The sequence below is a fragment of the Cibotium barometz genome, chromosome 44, assembly GCF_041138505.1.
Source record: "Cibotium barometz isolate CiBa-2024 chromosome 44, ASM4113850v1, whole genome shotgun sequence".
Lineage (NCBI taxonomy): Eukaryota > Viridiplantae > Streptophyta > Polypodiopsida > Cyatheales > Cibotiaceae > Cibotium > Cibotium barometz.
This window is the reverse complement of record NC_141089.1, coordinates 44,348,422-44,373,254: the sequence shown is the minus strand read 5'-3', so window position 1 is coordinate 44,373,254 and position 24,833 is coordinate 44,348,422. Positions and strand designations below refer to the sequence as shown.

At 47.0% G+C, this 24,833-nt stretch overlaps 1 protein-coding gene and 1 long non-coding RNA gene across 2 annotated transcripts in view; both read left to right on the top strand.

Annotated features, from left to right (window-relative positions):
- Positions 1-20,699, top strand: part of LOC147613331 (downstream neighbor of Son) — an 81,041-nt gene extending 60,342 nt beyond the window's left edge. Inside the window, 1 exon segment of the mRNA XM_086782628.1 lies at positions 20,416-20,699. Coding sequence (XP_086638754.1) covers positions 20,416-20,620 — 205 coding nt within the window. The 3' untranslated portion in view covers positions 20,621-20,699.
- A 640-nt stretch (positions 20,700-21,339) lies between these two features.
- On the top strand, positions 21,340-21,837 carry LOC147613330 (uncharacterized). The gene is made up of 3 exons (XR_015263409.1): positions 21,340-21,430; positions 21,540-21,597; positions 21,701-21,837. It is a non-coding gene; the product is annotated as an uncharacterized LOC147613330 (long non-coding RNA).
- Positions 21,838-24,833: the final 2,996 nt, after the last annotated feature.

Below are 24,833 nucleotides of genomic sequence, written 5' to 3'. Positions count from 1 at the left end.
CCATTACAATTCCAAGTAGCAACTTTGAGTGTAGTCCCATAGGTCTCGCGCCGTCATGAAGAGCGCCTCTCCATAATCACCACTCTACCATCTCTATAGAAGGCCACTTTCCCTTTCTCTCGGGTTGCCCTTATCTCAGGCATAACTTCTTTCATGTGGGCAAGTTGCGAGAGTGTGAGGTCATCTCCAAGAAATATTCCCGTCTTCTTGAGTGTAGGACGTCTCTTCAAGAAGTCCTTCGCTTCCATGGAGGGGAAACGAATGATAAGTGCTCTCTCCTTAGAAGATTCGCCACTACCTTCTCTCTTCTTTCCCACTCTCCATGCCTTTGTGTGCGTGGCTTCAATGCCCATCATAGAGAAGAGCTCCTTGGTTTCCCCTTCCGCATCATCACGGTCTTTTAGACCGGACACTTGTACATGTAAGGCCCGGGTCTTCCTCCTTTGCTCCTCTTCAAGGGTCATGTTGATGATGGTGGGAGTGGGGATGGGTGGCGATTCTTTACCTTTCCCTTTCTTGGCGACCTCGATCCATTTCTCCGCCTCGTCCACCCATGAAGATGTCTTCTCTTTATGTTGCTCCTCCTCTCGAATGATCCTCATTTGTTCCTTGATGGTATTCAGCTCTTCAATAAAGGAGGGCTGAAATTTTCCATCCTCAAGCTTGCCTTTTAGAGAGAGAGAGAGAGAGAGAGAGAGAGAGAGAGAGAGAGAGAGAGAGAGAGTTTATTAACGTCTTCCAAAAGACCAAACTCGACGGCCTATGAGACAAATCAGTGTACCTGTGTGGGGTATCCTCTGTCATCCCAACAAAATGAAAAAGTAATGAACTAAAAAGCTGAATCTGGGTGTGCAATAAGTACAATGAGTGGGGGAGGTGATGGAGCTCTACTACTAGGAGAATGCAAAGCTATATGCATGGAGTATACAATCATGATATGCAACCTAGCTAGCTCCATCCTATACCATACTGGGGGTATAGAATGGTATACATCAATGAAGGGGGTGTCCACAGCTCCCTGAAGAACATGCCTGGGTGTGCTCTGAAGCGAGCCAGTCGCTCCGCACCCTCTCTGTGAAACTGAGCTCTGATCTCTGTCATCTCTCTCTGGTATAGGCGTGGTGCCCGAAAGCTAGCTGTCCTCTGTGTCTTGTGGGCTCTAAGTGTCTCTGCTCTCTGGAGAGTAATTCCCTGCTGTGTAGGGGATGGGAGTGGGGTGGATCTCTGAAAAAATGTAGTAATATGTGTCTGTCGTCCCCCCTCTGGAGCTGTCTAAGCGTGTAATGATATCTCTCTGTGACGTTGTATGTCTAGAATGAATCTCCCCAATATGCGCTGGTCTGCTGCCTCAAAGATCTTGCGTAGGGAATGTGGCTCTCTGAATAAAATGGGATATCTCGCTCTGATGGCTGTATATGCTCTGCATCTGCATACATAATGCTCCTCACTCTCCACCTCCTCTCTGCACAATGTGCATACCCTTTCCTCTTGGGGGATCCATGCTGCTCTGCCAGTCTCGATCTCCAATCGATGTGATGAGACTCTAAGCTGACCAATAGCTACTCGGGAGCTGTGTGGTAAAAAGCCCTCCATGTATCTAGGCCTCTCTATAAATCCATCATCAGTGATACTCATGAAGTGATCTCTGTAGTATAGCATCTTCGGTGGAAGAGGCTGTGTAGGGGATATCCATGTCTCTCGTGTATAGAGCTGCCATAGGTCCTGTCTCAATACTCTGTTCCTCTCACTATGAGAGAGACGGATATGTGGTGCATCCCTGCCATACTGGAATGGTGGTAGATGATCCATATCTAGGCCATGCTGTGAGAACCAATGTGTGACCTGTGCATACCATGGTCCTTTGTCTCCTGCCTCAGCCAGCTGTCTAGATGCCTCAAAAGCTCTGTATGACAATCTGTCCTATGGCATTGCTCTGAATCTGTCTAGCAGGCATATAGTGTGGAATATGGCCTCTACCATCATAGGAGGCGCAACAAAGTCTGCTTGGATAATGTCATGAGCTATTGACGGTTTGCTGCGTATCATGCGTGGCATCATGAGGGCCTGTGGTCTCTCTATCTGTGTCCACCAATGGGTAGCAAGTCCTGGCGCCCATACCGCTGCTCCATACATCAGTGCCGGTGTGACTAATGTGTCAAATAGCCACCCCTTCATCCGAGGCTCTTGAAAATGCGCATGGTGGCACTGTCTCTCTAGCATAGCCAATGCTGAGAGAGAGAGAGAGAGAGAGAGAGAGAGAGAGAGAGAGAGAGAGAGAGAGAGAGAGAGAGAGAGAGAGAGAGCTGTATTAACGTCTACTAGAGGCCGAACTTGACCTATGAGACAAATCAATGTACAACTGTCAATGTCCTCTGGATGTCCAGAAAAAAAGCACAATATAAACATGAAATAAACTATTAAAGTACTGAGCTAGTGGGGGGGTGTGATGGATGGAGCACTACTGCTAAAGGCTCAGTATGCAATCTATATGCAATGCAGATCTGTCTAGCTCCAACCAGTACCATAATGGGGGTGTAATATGCGATACATAGGCGATGGCGAGGCAAAAATCCCTTGGAGCATGATCTCCGGGTGTGAGTGTAAGTGAGCTAGCCGCTCCTCGATATGGTGCTGATGTTGAGCCCATATCTCTGTAATCTCCCTTTGATGTAGTCTGGGAGTCTGGTAGCCTGGTGCTCTTGGTCTCCGTCCGGAGAAGAAAAGAAAAGATATATTAACGTCTATGGAAGGTTGATTGGCCTATGAGACAAATATGTATACAATGAGTCCATGTCCATAGCAGCAAAGAAACACGACTCTTTTGAAAAGAAACGTACGTGACATTTCTTACAATAAGAAACATTTCTTTCATAAAAGACGTGAGGTAAGGGGTTTCTCTCTCTCTCTCTCTCGTGCGCTTCTTCTTCTTCTTCTTCTTCTTCTTCTTCTTCTTCCTACATCCTTCTTCTTCTTCTTCCCTCCCTCTTCTTCCTTCCTTCTTCTTCTTTCCTCTTCTTCTTCTTCTTCTTCTTCCCTCTTCTTCCCTCTTCTTCTTCTCCTTTCTTTCTTCATCTTCTTCTCCTCCTCTTCTATTCTTCCTCTTCATTCCTATTTCATTCTCAGCTGAAAATTGAAATCTCCAGTTTCTCCTAATTTGCAAACCCTAATTTTCCCCAATTATGGAATAAGCCCCATTTTTAAGGAGTAACTCCAATTTTTCCAATTTTGAGCAACTCCATCCACTAAGTGACAATGACAAGTTTTAGCTTCTTACTACTTTAGTGTTGCTATAATGTTTAGGTATAAAGCTAAAATTCTATATGGAAATATTAAAAACCTTTTAAAAAAATGATGTTTCTTATTTTGGCCTGGATTTTAGAAACGTTTCTTACGCATTTCATACGTTTCTGGCTGCTATGTCCATGTCTTGAGTATCATGGAAGGAAAAACTGAAATGAAAAGCTAATCCTCGTCATATGCATCTCACTCTCTAGCATGCTATAGATGTACAATTATGATAAGTGGTATACTACTAATTCCACCTAGTGGAGATGGTGGGGTGTAGTACATCATATATGGGGCATGGGGCGAGAAGGACTCTCACATATGTTGTGCCTTGGTGTGGCCTTTGGACTCTTTCCTCCATAGCTCTGCGGTATCGTGTCTGGATCTGGGCAGATTGGGTTTGATAGAGTAGTGGTGGTGTGCGTCCGGGTAGTCGCGATCTCTTGGCAGCTCTTATCTCGGGGGCTCTCTGTAGTGTGAGCCCTTGTCGGGAGGTAGATGATACATGGGGATGTGGCTCGCTTATAGGCTTGAAGAAGCTGGTGATTTGTGGCTGGGATCTTTTGCTCTGCACCTGTAGAAGTCTCTCTCTATGTCGGTATATAGCTCAAGGAGGAAAAGGCCTAGGCATCTCTGATCAGGATACTCCATCACCCGGCTGAGAGAGAGAGAGAGAGAGAGAGAGAGAGAGAGAGAGAGAGAGAGAGAGCCACTAAAGACCCAATGGACCTACCAGACCAAAGTGATAAAGTAATGTCCACGGCATATCTGTAAGAAATATGAAAGCAAGAGCAAAACTAGAAATGAAACAAAAACAAATGAAAGACAAAGAGTTACCTTGAGATGAGTGTAGACAAGACACAAGATTGATGCTTTCATTGATGTGACACCCACAATATATAGGTGAGAAGTACAAGATTGAGTAGACTGACTTATGGGATAAATGTAGAGGTGCCACATGGCACTAGACTCAAGACATAAAGACTCAATTGAAACTAGACTAGAGAAATAGTACACCTAGTGTGCACTTATTTCCAACACCCTCCTTAAGTGGACACTAGGAGGAAGACAAAAGGACAAGACTAGAAGACAGACATAAAGACTGATAGACTGAGAGACAAGACATGAGAGACAAAAGATCCTGAGACACCCCTCCTCAAGTGATATCCTCATATGGGTCCACAAGGATAGGGACAAGATGGATCTAAAACAAGACACAGTCAGATTGATAGACAGATAGATAGACAACAGATAGACAGACATACAAGACTAGATAGACAGAAGACTGACTGTAGACAAACAGATGGACCTTGAAGACATCCCCTCCTCAAGGGCAATCTCTGCCTCTTGGTAGGGACAAGAGAGAGGTCAAAAAGCATAATGAGTAAGACACTAGAACCCCTTGACCTACATCATCGGTGGTCAAAGTGGTAGACAAGAAAGGTGAAGTAATCAGAAAGCCCATTCCTCATCATGTGAGGAATGAGCAGCAAGATCTGCTGATGTAGATGCTGCAGCAACATGGGCTGAGGTAGATGCAGGGGCTGATGTAGAGGTTTTAGAGTAGCAGTCCTTCTCCCGGTGATTATCACGGCCACAAATGGTGCATGGATGAGCCTTGAAGCAATCCTTCTCCATATGATTAGTTTTCCCACAATGGGTGCAAGGCTTTCTTACCTTAGAACCTCCTTTCTTTGCTAAAAAAGCAGTGTCAGTTACCTTTTGTTGTTTTGTTCTTTCCTCTTCTTGGAGAGCATTGATGATACCTTCAAGAGTAGGATTATTGTGATACTTGAAGGTAGTGACAAGAGTAGCATAGGTTTCAGGTAAGCTTTTGAGAAGCACAGCAATAGCAATATCTTCGGAGATGGGGGACTTCACTGAAGCAAGCTGAACCATAAGACTGCGAAAATAATTGACATGAGAGGCTATAGTAGCTCCCTCCTGCATATATAGATCAAAGAATGAGATCATATGTGCAATCTTAGAGTTTTTAGAACGAGGTCCAAAAAGGGTATCCAAAGTGATCCATGCTCGAGAAGCAGACTGTATGTCGGAGATGTGATGAATGTAATCATCGCCAAGACCGAGCAGGATGATAGCATAGGCTTTGTCATTCTTGGCAGTGGGAGCATAAGTGATAACTTGCTCAATGTCTGAATCTTCGGGAGCAACATGGTGAACGTCCCAAAGACCTTCTTTCATAAGATGGCACTTGATTTTGATTTGCCAAGTATGAAAGTTGGAGCCATTGAATTTGTCGATAGACATGAGAGAATGAGTAGAAGAAGCCATGTGGGAAGGTCTTACCTCTTGCTAAAATGCAAGGGCAGTGTCTATTCCCTTACAAGATTGCAGAAATGAATGAAAAAGAGATCCAAACTGTTTTTAGAAGCCGGCTCTCTCACCACTTGTCAAGGCCATAGCATGTGACAGCCCATCGAAGCATGAGGAACTAGCAGTTTGCAGATATGAGGAAAGGACTGACCAGCAAACTGAAGGAGACAATGTAGCATGTACCTTGTAGATTCTTCAAGAGGAAGCGATGGCAGAACTGAACTGCCTTTAGATGATGCGTAGCCTGTAGATGAAGAAACACCGCCTCCAACAGATAGACGTAGGCTGCTGCAGAGGTGTAATACAGCTCCTGTGAATAAGCAGTACAAGTGCTGCTCATCCAGAGAGGGAGGCCGACAGTAGCTGCAGGTATGGAGTGATGCGCAGCCTGTAGAGGGTGAAGCGCAGGCAGCAGCAACTGTAAACAGGCCAACGCAGGCAGCAAAAACTGGCGCAGAAAATGGCGGGCAGATTCTTGAGTGGAATGGCGCAGATCTGGGGCAGGAAATAGGCGGCCAGAACTTGAGCACGATGGAGAGGATAACGAGCGACGAGGCAAGGTAGAAGAGAATCAGGGCAGCATCAAGCTGGAAATGAACTAGGAAAGGCTGGCTCTGATACCATGTAAGAAATATGAAAGCAAGAGCAAAACTAGAAATGAAACAAAAACAAATGAAAGACAAAGAGTTACCTTGAGATGAGTGTAGACAAGACACAAGATTGATGCTTTCATTGATGTGACACCCACAATATATAGGTGAGAAGTACAAGATTGAGTAGACTGACTTATGGGATAAATGTAGAGGTGCCACATGGCACTAGACTCAAGACATAAAGACTCAACTGAAACTAGACTAGAGAAATAGTACACCTAGTGTGCACTTATTTCCAACAATATCTCATTATGGAACAGAAAATAAACAAAAGAGAACAAATCAAACCTATCTCATTGGTGTGATACAAAACTGTCCATGGAAATCTCATCATGGAATGCAAGCAATATGAAACATGACACTAGCATCAGCCCCCAATAGATGGTATACCACTTTCCAATCTATCACTAATGAGACGGCCGAGAGGTCTCCCTCAGCTATGTCACGTGGAAAGGTAGCTCAATGGCGGTGGAGCATGTCTTGGTTGTGTAGCTGATGAGTGGATCGTGGTTGTTGTTTGGGGGCGGGGGGCCTGGGCGCTGGGCACAAGGTAACTCCTCTCGGGCTAGGTGGGTCCACAGGATAACCTCTGTGGCGTAATTGGTGGTTTCTCTCCTCCTTGGGTCTCCATATGAGCTCCCCGGCCTTGAAGACGTGCTCAACTCTCCTTGTCTCAGCTCTAAGGTGGTGGGATGAAACCCGTATTTGTCGGCCAATCGCAATTTGCATGGCATGGGACATGTGAACAATCAGGTAGCCAAGCCGTTGGATGAATCGATCCTCAATTAGCTTGAGGAAGCGATCTTTGTAGTACAAGTGCATCTTTGGTGGGATATCCTAAGGTGTGATCCACGTACAGTGGGTGTAGAGGCTAAGATCTAACCGGATAACCTAGTTGGTGTCCTTATGATGAGAGAGTTGGAGAAAAGACAATCCAAACTGTAATGAAGGGGTAGGAGCTGGTCCATGTTGTTGGTATGGTGCTTAGCGTGAGAGTGCAAGCACACAGCTAGAGAGAGAGAGAGAGAGAGAGAGAGAGAGAGAGAGAGAGAGAGAGAGAGCTGTACTAACGTCTACTGGAGGCCGAACTTGACCTATGTGACAAATCAATGTACAACTGTCAATGTCCTCTGGATGTCCAGAAAAAAAAAAAGGAGAAAATGAACATGAAATAAACTATGAAAGTACTAAGCTAGAGGAGGGGGGGGGGGGGTGTGATGGATAGAGCACTACTGCTAGAGGCTTAGTATGCAACCTATATGCGTAGGATATACAAGAATGCAATGCAGATCTGTCTAGCTCCAACCAGTACCATAATGGGGGTGTAATATGTGATACATAGGTGATGGCGAGGCAAAAATCCCTTGGAGTGGGGTTGGACTTGCGCTGTTGAAGTGACGACGTGCTGAAGTGACGTGAACTTGCGCTGTTGTCCCGGGCCCCGGCTGGCCCTCTGTTGCCCCCGCCTACTTCTTTGTTGCTCCTGCCTGCCTCTGTTGCCTTCGCTTGCCCAACTGGTGCCTTCGCAACCCCCCTTTGCTTGCCCAACTTCTTCCCTTCGCTAGCCTTTCAGTCCCCGCCAGCCCTTCAGCTGCCCCCGCTAGCCCCTCTGTTGCCCCCCCCCCCCCCCCCCTTTTGCTGCCCCAGCCAGCCCCCTTTTGCTCCCCCGCCTGCCCTTCAGCTGCGCCCCGCCTGCCTTCGCCTGCCCCCTATGCTGCCCCCACCAGCCCCCCTTTTGCTGCCCCACCTCCCCCTTTGCTGCCCGCCCCTTGCCTTCTTCAGTCACTGTGTGCCCCTCTGCTGCCCCTGCCTGCCCCTTTGCCCTTGCTTCCCTAGCTGCTCCCCGCCTTTGCCCCCCTTCCTATGCTCCCGTTTTCCTAATAGCTATTTTATCTGGATTCAAGTCGGCCACCCACTTTTCTTGATTGGTCTTATGGCTTTTTCTGCCGCAGCCAATCTCTCATCACCCCCACTGGCCGGGAAAATCATCAATTTTTCACAAGACGAGCTCACCTCTCTTCAGCACGACATTGACCTTGAGGTCCAGACTACCCTTGTTGCGAGAGTTTATGGTTCCCACCCCTCTCGTTCACAGGCCCGTGAATGGCTTCTAGCAGCTCTCCCTTCGGAGCTGATTGTGCACTTTTAGGATACTCGTTTACTTGGTCGAGGCTTCTTCCAAGTGGACATTCATTCTTCAGAAGCTACTTCTCAGGCTTTGGCTAGCAGCCCCTTTCCTCTTGGTCCTAGGAAGATTTTCTTCTTTCAGTACCAGGTGGGCTTTGATCCAGTGGTGGAGGATCAGCGCCTTACCCCGGTCTCACTACGGTTCCCAGCTCTTCCTCGGTCCTATTGGAAGCTTTTAGCTTCCATAGGGGCATCCTTTGGCCAGGTTCTAGAGGTACCAATCCTCCCGAGCTCTCCCGCCTCAGCTTCCGTGGCCGTTACCGCCACTCTTGATGGTGTACCTTGGGTCCTTGTGCTTGTTCCTGATCCATCGATTACTGATGATCATGTTATGCTTCAGAGACCTGACGGATCTCATTTCCGCCAGAGGATGGAGATTGCAGGCAGACCTGACTAGTGTCGGATTTGTCGACAGGGTCACATTGCTAGAGATTGTTCCACATCGAGGGGCCATGCTAGGAGGCGGCGTGGTCCTGCCCATCAGAGGCCTTCTCCAGATGCCGAGACTCCAGCTGCTCCTTTGCCACAGCAGACCAGATATAGCGTCGGGTTGTAGTTAGGGATGGCAGGCACCCTCGGACCCCCGTACTTGCCCCTTCATCCACACCCCTTGTGGAGCACCCTAACCCCTATTATGCAGCTCTTGCCTCACAGGATGTTGATCCTTTTTTGGAGGATGAGGCCTTGCAAGCACATGATCTGGATCCCTCACAGGAGGATGCTGTATTACAGTTATTACAGGATGATTGCACCCTTGAGGATGATGTTGCACATTCGCATTGTCATGGTACCTCTCCAGTTCTGAGGACTAGCCCTGGCTTTTCCCCGGAGTGGGAGAGAGAGAGGTAAGGTTTACATCGTCAGATTTTCCCTCCCTTACCTATGTGAGACGTACTTCCGCCGGGTCCTTCGTCGACCACGAGATCTGGTCGTTCCTACTTTGAGTCTTTATGAGGATTGTCTCTTGGAACATTCAAGGTCTTGGGGGTTTTTTTCTGCGTCGACGGAAACAAATTGTAAAAACCCAGCTTCATTGTGCAATCACAGGTGGACCTATGGATATATTGCTCTTGCAAGAGCATAAACTGGATGCTAGTCAGTGTGGGAGATCATGCAAGCTTCTCTCGGGACACACCTTTTGGTCACCGGCTGTTGGTACCAAGGGTGGTGTTTGTATCTCTGTTTCAGCTTTGATCTTGCCTTGCATCATTGGACATGGTGTCATTTTGCTTGCGAGAGTGCAGTGGATCCTTCTTATGCAGGGTACTACACTAATTGGTATTCTCAACCTCTATCCTCCTAACCATAGAGGTGAGAGGATTGCCTTTTGGAAATCTCTCACTACATTGATGCCTCTTGTCGACCATTGGATTATTGGTGGGGATTTTAACATGGTTGAGATGCCAACGGATAAAAGAGGTGGACATGAGGGCTTGGTGCATCCTCTTGAAAGAGCGTCTTGGGAGAGGTTTATACTCTCCATTCATGGTAGAGATTGTTGGCATAAGGATGACATTTTGAGGAGTCCATCCACTCTTCTTTATTCATGGTCTAACAGGAGAAGAGATGTAGGATGTATCTATGCACGATTAGACAGATTTTATGTGGATGATTGGGTGCTTGACAGAGGTGGACATACTTTGATTGCTATAGCCACCGCCAAATCGGATCATTGCCCAGTGGTTTTATGTATTAGAGATTTGAATTGCCATGGATCAGCACCCCATGTACGCATCCCTGATCATTTGTTTTCAGATGCAGAACTATCGCGTCGTATGCTTGATATTTGGAGATCTCATGACTTCTTACAGGCCTCTCAAAAAAGCCTGGCCTCTGCTCTCTGTGATATTAGTGACTTTTATCACACATGTGCCCTGCCTAAGAGGCAAGAGGCCTTGGACTTAGAAAGGGCTATTAGACGTAGATTGGTTGCCTCGCCGAAAGAGCACGAGAAACATCCTCATGCTCAATGGGTTGCAGATTCTTTATGTACTATTAGAGCAGAACTTCATCACTCTCTTGAGCAGCGCGCGGATCATCGTTTCCATGCCCAGGAATCCTTTTGGACACAGATGGGTGGCAGATGTAACAAACATTTCTTTCTTCTCACAGCCCATCTCATGCCCGTTATAGTGTCAGGCAATTGCAGGATTCACATGGCACTCTTCACTCAGATCCTCTCATGGTTAGACAGATTGCCACCGATTTCTATTGCCCGCTTCTTAGTGCTGAGCCGCATTCTGATTTGAGACACAGGGCACAGAGGAAGGTTTGGAATGCATTGCCACATTTGATCACCGAGGAGATGTGTGCCGCTCTGGATGCCCCTTTTTCTATGCAGGAGTTCAGTCATGCTCTTCATGCCTTACCTCATGGTAAGTGTCAAGGGGATGATGGCCTCTCCCCTGTTTTTTTTTTCATTACTTTTTGGGATGAGATTGGGGTTGAGATAACATCGGCTTTGCAGGAGATGTGGGACACAGGTTCTATGCCTTCTTCTCTCACTGAGGGGCTTATTTATCTTATTCCTAAGAGCGGGGATAAGACATTGATTGGCCAGTGGAGACGTATCACCTTACTTGGGGCTGCCTATAAGATTCTTGCTAAGGCAGTGAGCATCAGGTTGCAGCCAATTTGGTAGGATGTTATACCCAGAATGGATTCTTACACGGCAGGAGCATCTTTGATAACATTTTCTCGTTTTGGGAGGCCGTCGAATGGGCTAATGCGATCAATCATCCCTTAGCCATTCTGCTCTTGGATTTTGAGAAGGCCTATGATAGAGTGGATTGGGACTTCCTTGAGGGTACTCTTAGTCATATGGGCTTCTCTATGGGCTTCTCTCAGAGATGGATCAAGGGAGTTTCATGCATGTATCGTGATGCCCACAGTAGAGTTCTTACTTGCGGTGATAGAGGAGAGTGGTTTCAGATTTCTCGCTCAGTACGACAGGGTTGCCCATTATCCCCTTTTTTATATATCATAGTTGCAGAGGCCATGAGCATTTTTCTCCGCTCCACTGCTGGTATTTCAGGATTGAGGTTGCCTCTTCGTAGTCATGAGGAGCTGGTTGACTCTGAGTTAGTTGATGACACATGCCTGTTTTTGGAGGCTTCACATATATGCTTATGTACCTTCCGGGTAGCACTAGAGGAGTTCTGTTTGGCAGCAGGGGCACTCATTAATTGGCACAAATCTGTTGGTTTTTGGGTTAGTGATTCATCGAGAGTTGCTTGGGGTGCAGAGCTTGGTTTTACATGGATCAGCAGAGGATGCACTGCTAGATATTTGGGATGCCAAGTTCAATAGTGGAGAAAGCTCGTTTGAATCCAGCCTGCCCTGGTGCTCGTAGTCCCTCCTTCTTTGCATATGAGCTCAACTTTGCCTCGAGCACTGCACCATAAGGTTTGGCCAATGTATGAGCAATCATGATAGTCCTGTAGTTGCTGGGGTCTAGCATGTCTCTCGCTTTGTGGAGAGGCACGATGGTGTGCATAGTCCACTTAGCTGGTAGGCCCTCCACTAGTGCCCTATTAAAGAGGAGCAACAAAGGGTGCCAGTGTGTCAGTTGCATAAGTAAGATGCTCAGTCTGTATATCTGTGTAGTCAGCCGATCTCCCATGCTGTAACTGGCGGATAGCTCTCTCTACCCTCGAGGTGGTAAAGAAAGTAGAGGTGGTGGCCGCACGGGGCTCTTGTGGCTCTGGTATGGGCGGTTGTTGAGGGATATGATAGAGGCTCTTTGCATATGTATGCCATGTGTGTGGATCCTTATTCGGGGTAGGAGGGTGAGGCTCTCTCATCTTGCGCCATTTAGTGGCTGTATCTCTGCTCATGAGTAGGTGGTATATATCCCAGTACTGTGCCTCCTCATATGCACGCCTCTTACTGCGTGTGAGGGTCCTTATCTGTCGGCTCGCCTGTCTCTGTGTAATGGTCCCCAGTGCTCTCTGGGCACGGAGGTGTCTGTATAGCTCTGTGCACTCATCATCATACCACCGATTTTGGGGCATGTTCCCAGATCTATATGTGTGTGCAATCTGTGTATGATGGGGGAAGCTGCGGGTGGCGGCCGTGTGTAGTAGAGGTGACAGTTGGGTGGTGAGTGTGTCTAGAGGTGATAGGGGATCTATCTGGAGTAGCCCGTCATATACATGATGCTCATATATGTCTACCATGTCATGGGTGAAGTAGAAAGTTGTATGTGATGCTTGTGTGGGTTGTGTGGGTGTTGGTGTGGAGATCTCCAGTGATAGCAAGAGGTACATGTGATCCACACCGATAGGATAGGGGGGGATGGTGAAAGATGTCACCGCCTGTGTGGTCTCCATGGACCCCATGATGTAGTCCACTGTGCTACCTCCCCGTGACCGTGGAAAGCATGTCAGTGCTCCTGAATCTTGCCACTGCCTCATCCCGTCATAAATAACGAGATGGTGTCGGGCTCCCAACTCAAGTAAGTGATGACTATATCTGGTGTTATCCGGCCCCATGTTCTCTGACACCTTGCAAGCTCCCGTGTCCTCCACCTCTAGTGTGTGCATCACCTGGGGGTGCTCGAAATCATAAATGTCGCACTGTCGGCTCTGTGTCCGTGCATTGAAGTCCCCCATAAGGAGGACTTCCCCTAGGTTGGAGTAGTGTATGATCTCATCTGAAAGGGCTGCATATGGTGACTCTCCCAATGTCCTTGTGTCCTCCTCCTTTGCTGTCATGGCATATCTCGATCCTCTAGGAGAGAAGTAGCATAGAGCAATGTATAAAACCCTGTCTGCTGAGAGCCGTAGTCTCTGATCCGCATGTATCTAGCCTCTTGGTCATGTGCTACCACCCGTAGGCGCTCATGTAGCTCTCGCTTGAAGAGTACCGCTATACCTCCAGATCCTCTCGATGTGCTCTGCGGTGTGGTCCCCCTGTGTGTAGACTCCCACTGATAACCCTCTACTTTGGATAGCCCCTTGTCTGGGCTCTGGTGTGTCTCTGTAAGTAGTATGATGTCCCGTCCCTCCATGACCTCCTCCATCCTCCCAGGATGGGTCCAAAGTGCTCCTTTGCAGTTCCAAATTGCTATATGTATTTGTGAATATGGATCCTCCATAGCCGATGTCCCATAGGCCGCCTGGCGCTAATCGGTGGCCTTGCCATTGATGATGAGACGACCATCGTGATACAATGCTCTCTTGCCCTCTTTCCGGGCCTGTAGGACTCTCGGCATGCATGTTTTCCTGTGTTCTATTTGCATCTTCGTAAGGTCGTCATGCAAATAGATGGGATCTCCCTGTAATCCTCGTAGAATCACAATCCTCGTAGAATCACCCTCTTCCTCATGAAGGTGGCTCTCTCCATCTCTCTTGCAAACTGTAGGATGAGGGCTCGCTTGCGTGTTGAGTCTTTCCCGGCTCTCCATGCTTTGGTGAAGGGGAGAGGATCCTCTTCCTTGTAGCCGAGCTTCGTGCATAGAAGCTGTCGATCCTTCTCGGGAGTGGAGTTGGGTGTTTCGGCTATACTTGTGACTCGAATGTTGAGGCGGCGGGCTTGCCTCATCTTCTCCTCTTCAATGGTGGTGTGAATGATTTGGTATTCTTCCCTTTGAGTCTCCTCCCTCACCTCTTTACGGATGTTCTTCTTTAACACTTCAACCCATCCTGATTGCTTGGCTTCAAGTTTCCCCTCCATGTCCTTTGTGATCTCCTTGGAGATCTCTTCTTTGATGGCCGTGAGAGTGTTGCCATTGATCTCCGATGTTCTTGACGCCTTCTTGGTGTTCTTGACGGCTACCAGTTCCACTTTCAGTGCACTCACGTCCTCCTTAAGTGCCGTGTTCTCTTGTTGAAGTTCCGTGACCCGTACTTCGAGGGCCATGATGTGCCGGTGTAACTTGTTCTTGACCTCATTGAGGTTGGAATCGGATGTCTTCTTGTTGTCCTTGATTAGTGTCTATATTGCCGTCTCAAGGGCCTCGAGCTTCTCTTGGAGACTCAGAGCCATTCCTCGAAATTATTCTGCAGTGCTTCCTGCAAGCAGAGAGAGAGAGAGAGAGAGAGAGAGAGAGAGAGAGAGAGAGAGAGAGAGAGAGAGAGAGAGAGAGAGAGAGAGAGAGAGAGAGAGAGAGAGAGAGAGAGAGAGAAAGATTTTATTAACGTCTTCCAAAAGACCGAACTCGGCCTATGAGACAAATCGGAGTACATGTATGGGGTATCCTCTGTCATCCCAACAAAATGAAAAAGTACTGAATAAAAAAGCTGAATCTGGGTGTGCAGGGGATGGAGCTCTATTACTAGGAGAATGCAAAGCTATATGCATGGAGTATACAATCATGATATGCAACCTAGCTAGCTCCATCCTGTACCATACTGGGGGTATAAAATGGTATACATCAGTGAAGGGGGTGTCCACAGCTCCCTGAAGAACATGCCTGGGTGTGCTCTGAAGTGAGCCAGTCGCTCCGCACCCTCTCTGTGAAACTGAGCTCTGATCTCTGTCATCTCTCTCTGGTATAGGCGTGGTGTCCGAAAGCCAGGTGTCCTCTGTCTCCTGCGGGCTCTAAGTGTCTCTGCTCTCTGGAGAGTAATTCCCTGCCATGTAGGGGCTGGGGGAGAGAGAGAGAGAGAGAGAGAGAGAGAGAGAGAGAGAGAGAGAGAGAGAGAGAGAGAGAGAGAGAGAGAGAGAGAGAGAGAGAGAGAGAGAGAGTATTACTGGCAGCGCAAGTACAGCGCGAGCACAACAGCACAATACAGCAGTGGCATGCAGTGTAAGCAGGGCAGCTCGAGCAGGGTGGGTATGAAGGGCAGCGGCAGGCGTAGCACAGCAATGGTGTGCAGATCACCAGCGCGTAGCGTCAGACCACTAGCGCGAGCAACGAGATGGTGTTGAGACCAGCAGCGCAGAGCGCAAGCAGCGAGAGAAAGACGTCATGCCATGGACAGCGCGAGCAGCTAGAGGGTGACCACCAGCGCGCAGCGCGAACAGCGAGAGAAAGAAAGAAAGAAAGAAAGAAAGAAAGAAAGATTTTATTAACGTCTTCCAAAAGACCGAACTCGGCCTATGAGACAAATCAGAGTACCTGTATGGGGTATCCTCTGTCATCCCAACAAAATGAAAAAGTACTGAACAAAAAAAAAGCTGAATCTGGGTGTGCAGGAGATGGAGCTCTACTACCAGAAGAATGCAAAGCTATATGCATGGAGTATACAATCATGATATGCAACCTAGCTAGCTCCATCCTGTACCATACTGGGGGTATAAAATGGTATACATCAGTGAAGGGGGTGTCCACAGCTCCGTGAAGAACATGCCTCGGTGTGCTCTGAAGCGAGCCAGTCACTCTGCACCCTCTCTGTGAAACTGAGCTGTGATCACTGTCATCTCTCTCTGGTATAGGCGTGGTGTCCGAAAGTCAGGTGTCCTCTGTCTCCTGCGGGCTCTAAGTGTCTCTGCTCTCTGGAGAGTAATTCCCTGCCGTGTAGGGGCTGGGAGGGGGATGGATCTCTGAAAAAATGTAGTAATCTGTGTCTGTCGTCCCCCCTCTGGAGTTGTCTGAGCCTGTAATGATGTCTCTCTGTGGCCCTGTATGTCTAGAATGAATCTCCCTAGTATGCGTTGGTCTGCTGCCTCAAAGATCTGGCGTAGGGAATGTGGCTCTCTGAATAAAATGGGATATCTCTCTTTGATGGTTGTATATGCTCTGCATCTGCATACCCTCTCCTCTCGGGGGATCCGTGCTGCTCTGCCAGTCTCAATCTCCAATCGGTGTGATGAAACTCTAAGCTGACCAATAGCCAGTCGGGAGCCGTGTGGTAAAAAGCCCTCCATGTATCTAGGCCTCTCTATAAATCCATCATCAGTGATTCTCATGAAGTGATCTCTGTAGTATAGCATCTTCGGTGGAAGAGGCTGTGTAGGCGATATCCATGTCTCTCGTGTATAGAGCTGCCATAGATCCTGTCTCAATACTCTGTTCCTCTCACTATGAGAGAGACGGATATGTGGTGCATCCCTGTCATACTGGAATGGTGGTAGATGATCCATGTCTAGGCCATGCTGTGAGAACCAATGTGTGACCTGTGCATACCATGATCCTCTGTCTCCTGCCTCAGCCAGCTGTCTAGATGCCTCAAAAGCTCTGTATGACAATCTGTCCTGTGGCATCTCTATGAATCTGTCTAGCAGGCATATAGTGTGGAATATGGCCTCTACCATCATAGGAGGCGCAACAAAGTCTGCTTGGATAATGTCATGAGCTATTGACGGTTTGCTGCGTATCATGCGTGGCATCATGAGGGCCTGTGGTCTCTCTATCTGTGTCCACCAATGGGTAGCAAGTCCTGGCGCCCATACCGCTGCTCCATACATCAGTGCCGGTGTGACTAATGTGTCAAATAGCCACCCCTTCGTCCGGGGCTCCTGAAAATGCGCCTGGTGGCACTGTCTCTCTAGCACAGCCAATGCTGCATATCCCCGTGTCAATCTAGGTCTGGCTGCTGAACCCATGGTGAAGCGTGTGGCTGTTGTGGAGAAGGTAAGCCCTAGGTACACGTATGATGTCACCACCTCCACATGGCATCCTACGAGAGTGAATGTCAGCTGACTCCTGCCCTGTCTCGATGTATGAAAGACCATAACCTTGGTTTTCCCAAGGTTCACAGTAAGACTCCTCTGTGTGCAGAAATCATCGAGTGCATGTAGATGCTGCTGTAGACCACCTGGAGACTTAGACACTAATACAATATCATCAGCATAGAGCATAATATGTACTGAGGTACCTGCTAAATCAACTCCATCTCCGCCTCCCCGTGTAATGAAGTCAGCCACCTCATCAATGTATAACCCAAATAGCGTGGGGGAAAGTGGGCATCCTTGCTTCACACCAATGGTGCTAGCAATAGTCTCGGACATACCTCCTGGACATCTGACTCGCCCAAAAACCTGCTCATATAATGCATAGATGGCCCATGTCATATCTGCTGGTATGCCAAGAGGCTGTAGGCGCTGAAAGAGCCTCTCTTGTGGTACTGTGTCAAATGCCTTGCGGAAATCCACAAAACAGCAATAGAGCTTTCTCTTCCTCACTTTGGCCTGATCAATCATACATCTCAAAGTGAATACATGGTCAGTGGTAGAGAAAGCTCTCCTGAAGCCTGCCTGCCCTGATGAGCGTAAACCTGCTCGCTCAGCATATAAGCTAAGCTCTTGCTCCAGCACTGCACCATAGAGTTTGGCCAGCACGTGGCCAACCATAACCGTCCTGTAGTTGCTCGGATCGAGCATATTCCCTGTTTTGCGAATCGGCACAATGGTCTGCATCGTCCACTCCGCAGGCAAACCCTCTGCTAGTGCCCTGTTAAATAGGTGTGCAAGAAAAGGAGCTAAAGAATCTACTGCATATATGAGATGCTCACCGTGCAGGCCCATATGGTCGGCGGCCCGTCCATGCTGTAGGCGGCGGATAGCTTCTTGTACCATCGAGTGGGTAAAGAAGCTAGCTGTGGTAGGTCGAGGCTCTTGTGGCTGAGGTATAGGTGGCTGCTGTGGGGCATGGTATAGACCCTCTGCATACGTGTGCCATGTCTGTGGGTCTGCAATAGGTGTCGGGGTCCGGGGCTCTCTGAAGTGCCGCCATGAGACAGGGCTATCTCTACTCATGAAGAAATGAAAGATCTCTAGCTCTTGTATCTCTGCGAAGGCCCGCCTTTTGCGGCGAGTAAGTCTCCTCATCTCTCTCCTCGACTCCTGCTCTGTGATGGCTCCCAAGGCTCTCTGTATGCGGAGCCGTGAGTATAGGGCTCTGCACTCGTCATCATACCATCTGTTCTGTGGCATAGTCCCAGGTCTCGCAGGCTCTCCTGAGTGTACACGATGTGGGAAGCTCTGTAATGCAGCCGTGTGTAGGAGTGATGCCAGCTGGGCTGTAATGGTATCCATAGGTGCCAGGGGATCCATGAGTAGGAGTCCATCCTCTACTCTGCTAGTGTATATGTCTGCCATGTCATGTGTGAAGTAGATGGTAGTGTGTGGCGTAGGTATGTGGGGGGCTGGTGATACTGGTGATCCGGCTAGTGAAAATGCCAAGTATGTATGATCTGCCCCAATAGGACGAGGTGGAATGGAGAATGAGGTGACAAGCTGTGATGCCTCCACAGACCCCAGAATGTAGTCTATCACCGTGCCTCCGGTCCGTGTATGACCCCCATGTGGGAAGCATGTCAGCCCTCTTGATCCCGGCCACTGTAACATCCCGTTATAAATAACGAGACGATGCCTGGCTCCCAACTCTAGTAAGTGGTCCCCATAATGTCCTCTGTCTGGTCCAGTGTCCTCTGATGCCCGACTAGCCCCTATCTCCTCTGGATCCACAGGGTGGAGGATCTCCATGTCATCATAGTCATACACCTCACACTGTCTGCTCTGTGTGCGGGCATTGAAGTCGCCCGTAAGAAATACTTCCCCTAGTGTAGAATAATGCATAATCTCCTCTGACAGACAAGTGTATGGCGAGGCTCCTGTCTCCTCCTCCTGTGGCATGTCCTCTGTAATGACATAAGAGCATAGTCACAAGGGAACGTCGTTCCAAGCTCTTGGAACGGGGGAACGCGTTCCATAGAGATAGCCGTTCCCGTTTCCGTTCCCGTTCCAAAATGGCACCGCAGACCATGTAAGAAATATAAGTGAACTATGTATCATGTAGAACACATGTATGCATTATCATGGCCACTACTGAGATGGTTTGAGGTTCTTTCTTTACTATGCCTCTTTCCAAAGCATTTACAGATATATAAAGTAAATTTATAAACACATTTATGCAATGATGTGGCATTCCCGATTCCGTTCCCTTTTATTCAAGCTTTTTGTTCCCGTTCCAAACAGTCATCCGTTCCCCAAAACGTTCCCGTTCCCTTGTGACTATGCTTAGGAGGATCCTGATGGAGAAAAGTAACATAGAGCTATGCATATAACCCTGTCCTGTGAGAGCTGTAAGCTGATCCACATGTATCTGGCCTCTGGATCCTGTGCTACCACTCTCAGTCTCCCCTGTAGCTCCCGTCTGAATAGGGCTGCTACCCCCCCCGACCCTCTCGAGGTACCCTGGCGTGTGGTCCTCCTGTATACTGACTCCCACTGGAATCCCTCTACTCGAGGTAGCCCTCTCTCTGGGCTCTGATGTGTCTGTGTCAGAAGTATGATGTCTCTCCCCACCATAACATGCTCCAGTCGTCAAGGCTGCACCCATAGTGAACCATTACAGTTCCATACTGCCATGTGTATCTCTGTCAATTGCCTGGTCTGTGTCCCATAGGCCCCAAACCGCTAATCCATGGGCCGGCCATCAATGATGACCCGACCATTTCGATAGAAGGCCTTCTTGCCTTCTCTCCTCGCGTGTAAGACTCGTGGCATGCAAAAGCTGCATCCTCGTGAGATCATCATCCAAGAAAATAGGAGTTCCCTCTAAACCTCGTAGTATGACCCTCTTCCTCATGAAGGTGACCCTTTCCGTCTCTCCTGCAAACTATAGGATGAGGGCTCGCTTGCGTGTTGATTCTTTCCTGGCTCTCCATGCTTTGGTGAAGGGGAGAGGGTGCTCTTCCTTGTAGCCGAGCTTCATGCATAGAAGCTGTCCATCTTTCTCGGGAGTGGAGTCGGGTGTCTCGGCTATACCTGTGACTCGAATGTTGAGGCGGCGGGCATGCCTCATCTTCTCCTCCTCAATGGTGGTGTGAATGATTTGGTGTTCGTCCCTTTGAGTCTCCTCCCTCACTTCTTTACGGATGTTCTTCTTCACCACCTCGACCCATCCTGACTGCTTGGCTTCGAGCTTTCCCTCCATGTCCTTTGTGATCTCCTTGGAGATCTCTTCTTTGATGGCCGAGAGAGAGAGAGAGAGAGAGAGAGAGAGAGAGAGAGAGAGAGAGAGAGAGAGCTGACTGGTAGCAGCTTTGTTGTGGAATTTTTGCAGCCTTGTAACAGATCCTCTTTCAGAAGGCCTCAATATTGCTCAAGATTATGAAGCCACAGCAAGTGCAGAACTACAGCCAGTTACAGACACATTTTTGAAGAAAGAAATGAAAGCTTTCATGCTCTCTTCAGAGATGAGAGTGGGCTTCATAAAGCATTTTAAGCTGGTGGAAGGGTCTTATGTTGCAACCTTGTCAACTGTTTAATCCCTAATCAAGTTACAAGCTGGGAGCCTGAATTTGTGAGTGTAAAAGGTTTTCTCGTGCAATGTGAGAAGGTTTTCCCATGCAGTGTTTCAAAGTCACCTAGGAAAATGATATTCCTTCCTCTTTTTTTTCTGTTTTGGTTCACTTTAGCAAATAAAAATTAGCAGCATGGTACTCTGTGCTAAAACATAATTTTGATTGGAATCGTGCATAAGCAAGTTGTATTAAACGTCTTCTAAAGACCCAATGGGTCTGTGAGACCAAAATGATACAATGCTATCCATGTTATGTCTCGTCATGGAAAAGGAAAATAAAACAAGTACAACTTATATGGCTCTCTGAAAGTAGAGGCTGATACAATGATCGTCATGTGGGAGTACATGGGATATATAAGCATGTGAGAGAGAGAGAGAGAGAAAGAGAGAGAGAGAGAGAGAGAGAGAGAGAGAGAGAGAGAGAGAGAGAGTTGTAAGTGGGCTGCCACTTTGACAACTTTATCACCATCAGATGATGAAAAAGTTTGGGTGCTTACTGGAGATCAAGCATACTCTTTTTCCAAGCCACAAAAGCACCAAGAGAGTTAGTGCCAAAAACATGTGCGTGTTCTAACTTTTAAGGTGAAATTCTTGATCCTGGCTAGTGTGTTTTGGAGACCCAATGCTCAGTAGAATAATTCAAAAGTTCCTTGACACTGAAGTTTTAATGTGGGCCTTCTTGTGAAGGTTAAAATTGGTTGTGATGTGCTCAGCAAACTCCAAATGCAATGATAGCACTCTTACGCTTGGAATGAGTGAGGGCTGCAAGGCATTGGTATGAATATTTGAACGACTGTCTAAGGGCATTTCTGATGGCTTATTCTGACTAGATTGGATGTGGAGTACTGACACCAATGCAATGGTCACCATCACCATTCTGACAGAATCCGATGTGGGTCAGAAACTTCAATGGAGAACATTAAGGCCACCAGATCTCCCTAGGTACCTTCACTCTCTCATGAAGGGCCATCAACTTGAGAACTGTATCGAATTCTAATCTAATCCATTTTCAATAGTGTGAGCCTGCCCTCGTTCTCGCTTGCAGGCGGCCGTGTGTACGCCTGCTGTCTCGTTGTAGTAAAAACCTGCTCTCTGTTGAAAGGGAGGGAGGCAAAGTTCACTTCCGGTGGTGGTGCGTTGGGCAGGTTGTTGCTCTTCGTCTTGCTGGTGGCAGAGAAATGAGAGGAACGGTGGACGAGGGTCTTATGAGAGTTGAGTGGAGGGCCTGAGAGGATTGACGGCCTAGTTCAGCAGCTACGACCCAGGGACTACATACCAATCGGCTCCGATTAATTAGCGCGCCTCATAAAAAACATTTGTTTGGCATTAAGAACTCATAAACAAGTATGGCACATCTTCTCTCTCTCTCTCTCTCTCTCTCTCACACACACACACACACACACACACACACACACACACACACACACATGTATAGTACCCAATTATGAATTGGGCACCTATTTGATAGATCCCTAGTTCAAGTCTTATTCCCTATAGGGTCCAAATAGGTCCCTAGTTCAAGTCCTATAAGGTCTTCTAGCATTGCTATAATGTTAAGACCTGTGTCAATGTATATGTGTATGTGTGGTAGTGAAAGTCAAGCAACCTACAAAAAGTAGGAAAGTGGTCGTTGTTAAGGGATAGACAAGCTTTCACTCACGTTGGACATCGATAAGCATGGGTTGATCATGGTGGGTCAAGCTTTGCTGAAGTCTAGAATAAGAGAAAAGAGATACTTGGTTTTGAATCTTATCTTTACCCTTATGGCCATCATTTATGAAGCTCTAAGAAAGCCTTTTTTTTGGGTGAGCATTTTCTCACCTAAGGTGATTGTATGGAAAAGTCACTAAATCGTCATTGCTCATTCTAACTATTTTAATTGCTTTGAGTTTTGGGTGCCATTCGTTAGCTTGTGTCCTTGGACTTGGGATATTTTGTTTAGGTGTTGCTCTCCTTATTTGTGATCCTCTGTCTCGGGGTTTTTGTCGAGGTAATCCAAGAACTTGCCTTTGCTTCCTAACTCTTTGTATTTTCCTCTAAGAACTTCTTTGGTTCCTTCTTTCCTTCAATGTTTTGGTTCTTTTCTGCATTAGGCTTTTCTTATTTCTTGTTTCTCATCTCTTGAGTTGGTTTTCCAGCTTTCTTTTGTTATCTTTTAGATTTTGCTTGATTTTTGTTTCTTTTCTTCGTTTTCCAGCTTTCTTTTGTTACCTTCTAGGTTTTGCGCGATTTTTGTTTCTTTTCTTTGTTTTCCAGCTTTCTTTTGTTATCTTCTAGATTTTGCTTGATTTTTGTTTCTTTTCTTTGTTTCCCTAGCTTGATCATCTCTTCCTTTTTATTTTTGTTGCTTCTTCATTTCTTGTGACCATTGTTGGTCTTGTTATTATTTCTGTTATCTTGGTCATTGTCTCTTCTAGCTTTTTAAGGCTCCATGCCTCATTTGTGGGGGTCCAAATTATTATTCTTGGCTTTTTCTCTTCTTCCCCAACTCTCTAACTCTCATAAATTGCTTGCTTGTTTGTGCAAACCTCATCACCTTTTCTTTTGTCAAGATTCCTTTCTTGTTTCCCCTTTTCCTTTTTCTTTACCGATAACTTTTATCAGTAGCTTCCTTGCTCTACTTTTAAAGATGTCCAGTGATCCTTTCTCTCTCCTTGCTCTTAGTGAACTCCGGAATAATTGATTTCTGACTTTTGGTCTGGGAGTCCCCTTCTTGGAAGATTCCAAGGCACTCTTCATGGTAGTGGCTTTTTGTATCGGTTCATTTGCCTCCTCCCTCTAGAGAAGTGTTTTCTGTAATTCCTTCTTAATTTTGCTTGCTATTTGTTCCTCCCTTTGGGATGACTCAGCTCTCTCGATTACTTTTGCCATTGCTCTTGGCCCTTCGTCACTTGCTTCTGCCTCCTCTGCCAATCTCTAGCAAAATGTCCTTCCTTTCACAAGTGTATAACAACTCATTCGTGCTCTGATAACTCTTTCACCACCTTCTCTTTCTGCCCCTTTGTCTATTGTTGTTTCTCTTGTAACAATTCTCAAGTCTATTGCTTTTTTTTTGTCCTCACCCTTGATTTGGCTCCAACAGACCTTGGCTTGTCATTGCAGCTACACCTGATGTAATCCTTTGTCGAGTGGCTAGATCTTTTGCATTTAGTGCACCATACCTTCTTTTTATGAGCTGGACTCAGTCTTTTATACATCACCTCCTTTAGTTGTTTGGTGATCTCTTCCAATTTTCTTTCTAGTTTAGTCTCTCAGTCTTTCTTTCTAGTTTAGTCTCTCAGTCTTTCTTTGTCATGTTGCTTTTAGTTTTTGTTTCACGCTTTGATTCCTTGCCTTTTGAGGTATCATATTTCTTGTCCTTTTCTTTCTTAGTTTTTTTTCCTCTTCTTAATTACTCTCAGATTCTTCTATTTGGTAGCCCTTGCTCTTACGCCCTGAACAGCTTTTCACTTTTAGTGCTCTCTCTAGTAGTTCTTCGAAGTCGGGTATAAACATTTGGCTTCCCAAGATCTTAAGTTTTGCTCGGTTGGAGGATCAATTAATTGTGTGGATAGTTCCTTGATTTTCTCCATTAATTCCCTCACTAGGACTCCTTGCTTGATCTTCCCAGCTTATAGAGTAAGTCTTTCATCACTGCCAGTCTCTTTGTACCTTTTAAGGAATGCTTGCCTTTGTAGCTCATGATGGAATCCTTCGAGGAGCATATTTGTAATACCACTTCTCATCCTTTTCTAGCAGTGTTTGAGGAAAATAATCATCCCATTCATCCTTAGATGTCCCTCACAGAGTAGCCTTGCCTAGCATATAAAGGCTATTATGTGAATGCCAAGGTCCTTTTTATCTCCTTTATACACCCGTAGTTCCACTTTCACCTGTCACTCAGTAGATTTCGTGCGTTCCTTTTCCTCTGCAAAATCTCGAGCACCTTAGCTACTAGATGTCTTCTAGCCTTTCCCCATTGATTGTCAGATTTCTTCGTTTGTCTACTATAGGTCTTTTGCACTAGTATCATAACCTTGCTCTTTTTCCAAGATTCATTCTTGAGCTCTTCTTTACTAGTATTATAACCTTGTTTTTCCTCCAAGATCCATTCTTGAGCTCTTCTTTGCGCTGTTTGTTCCCTCTGTTTGGCTTACTTCATTATCTCAAATCTATTGAAACCTTATCACTCACACACA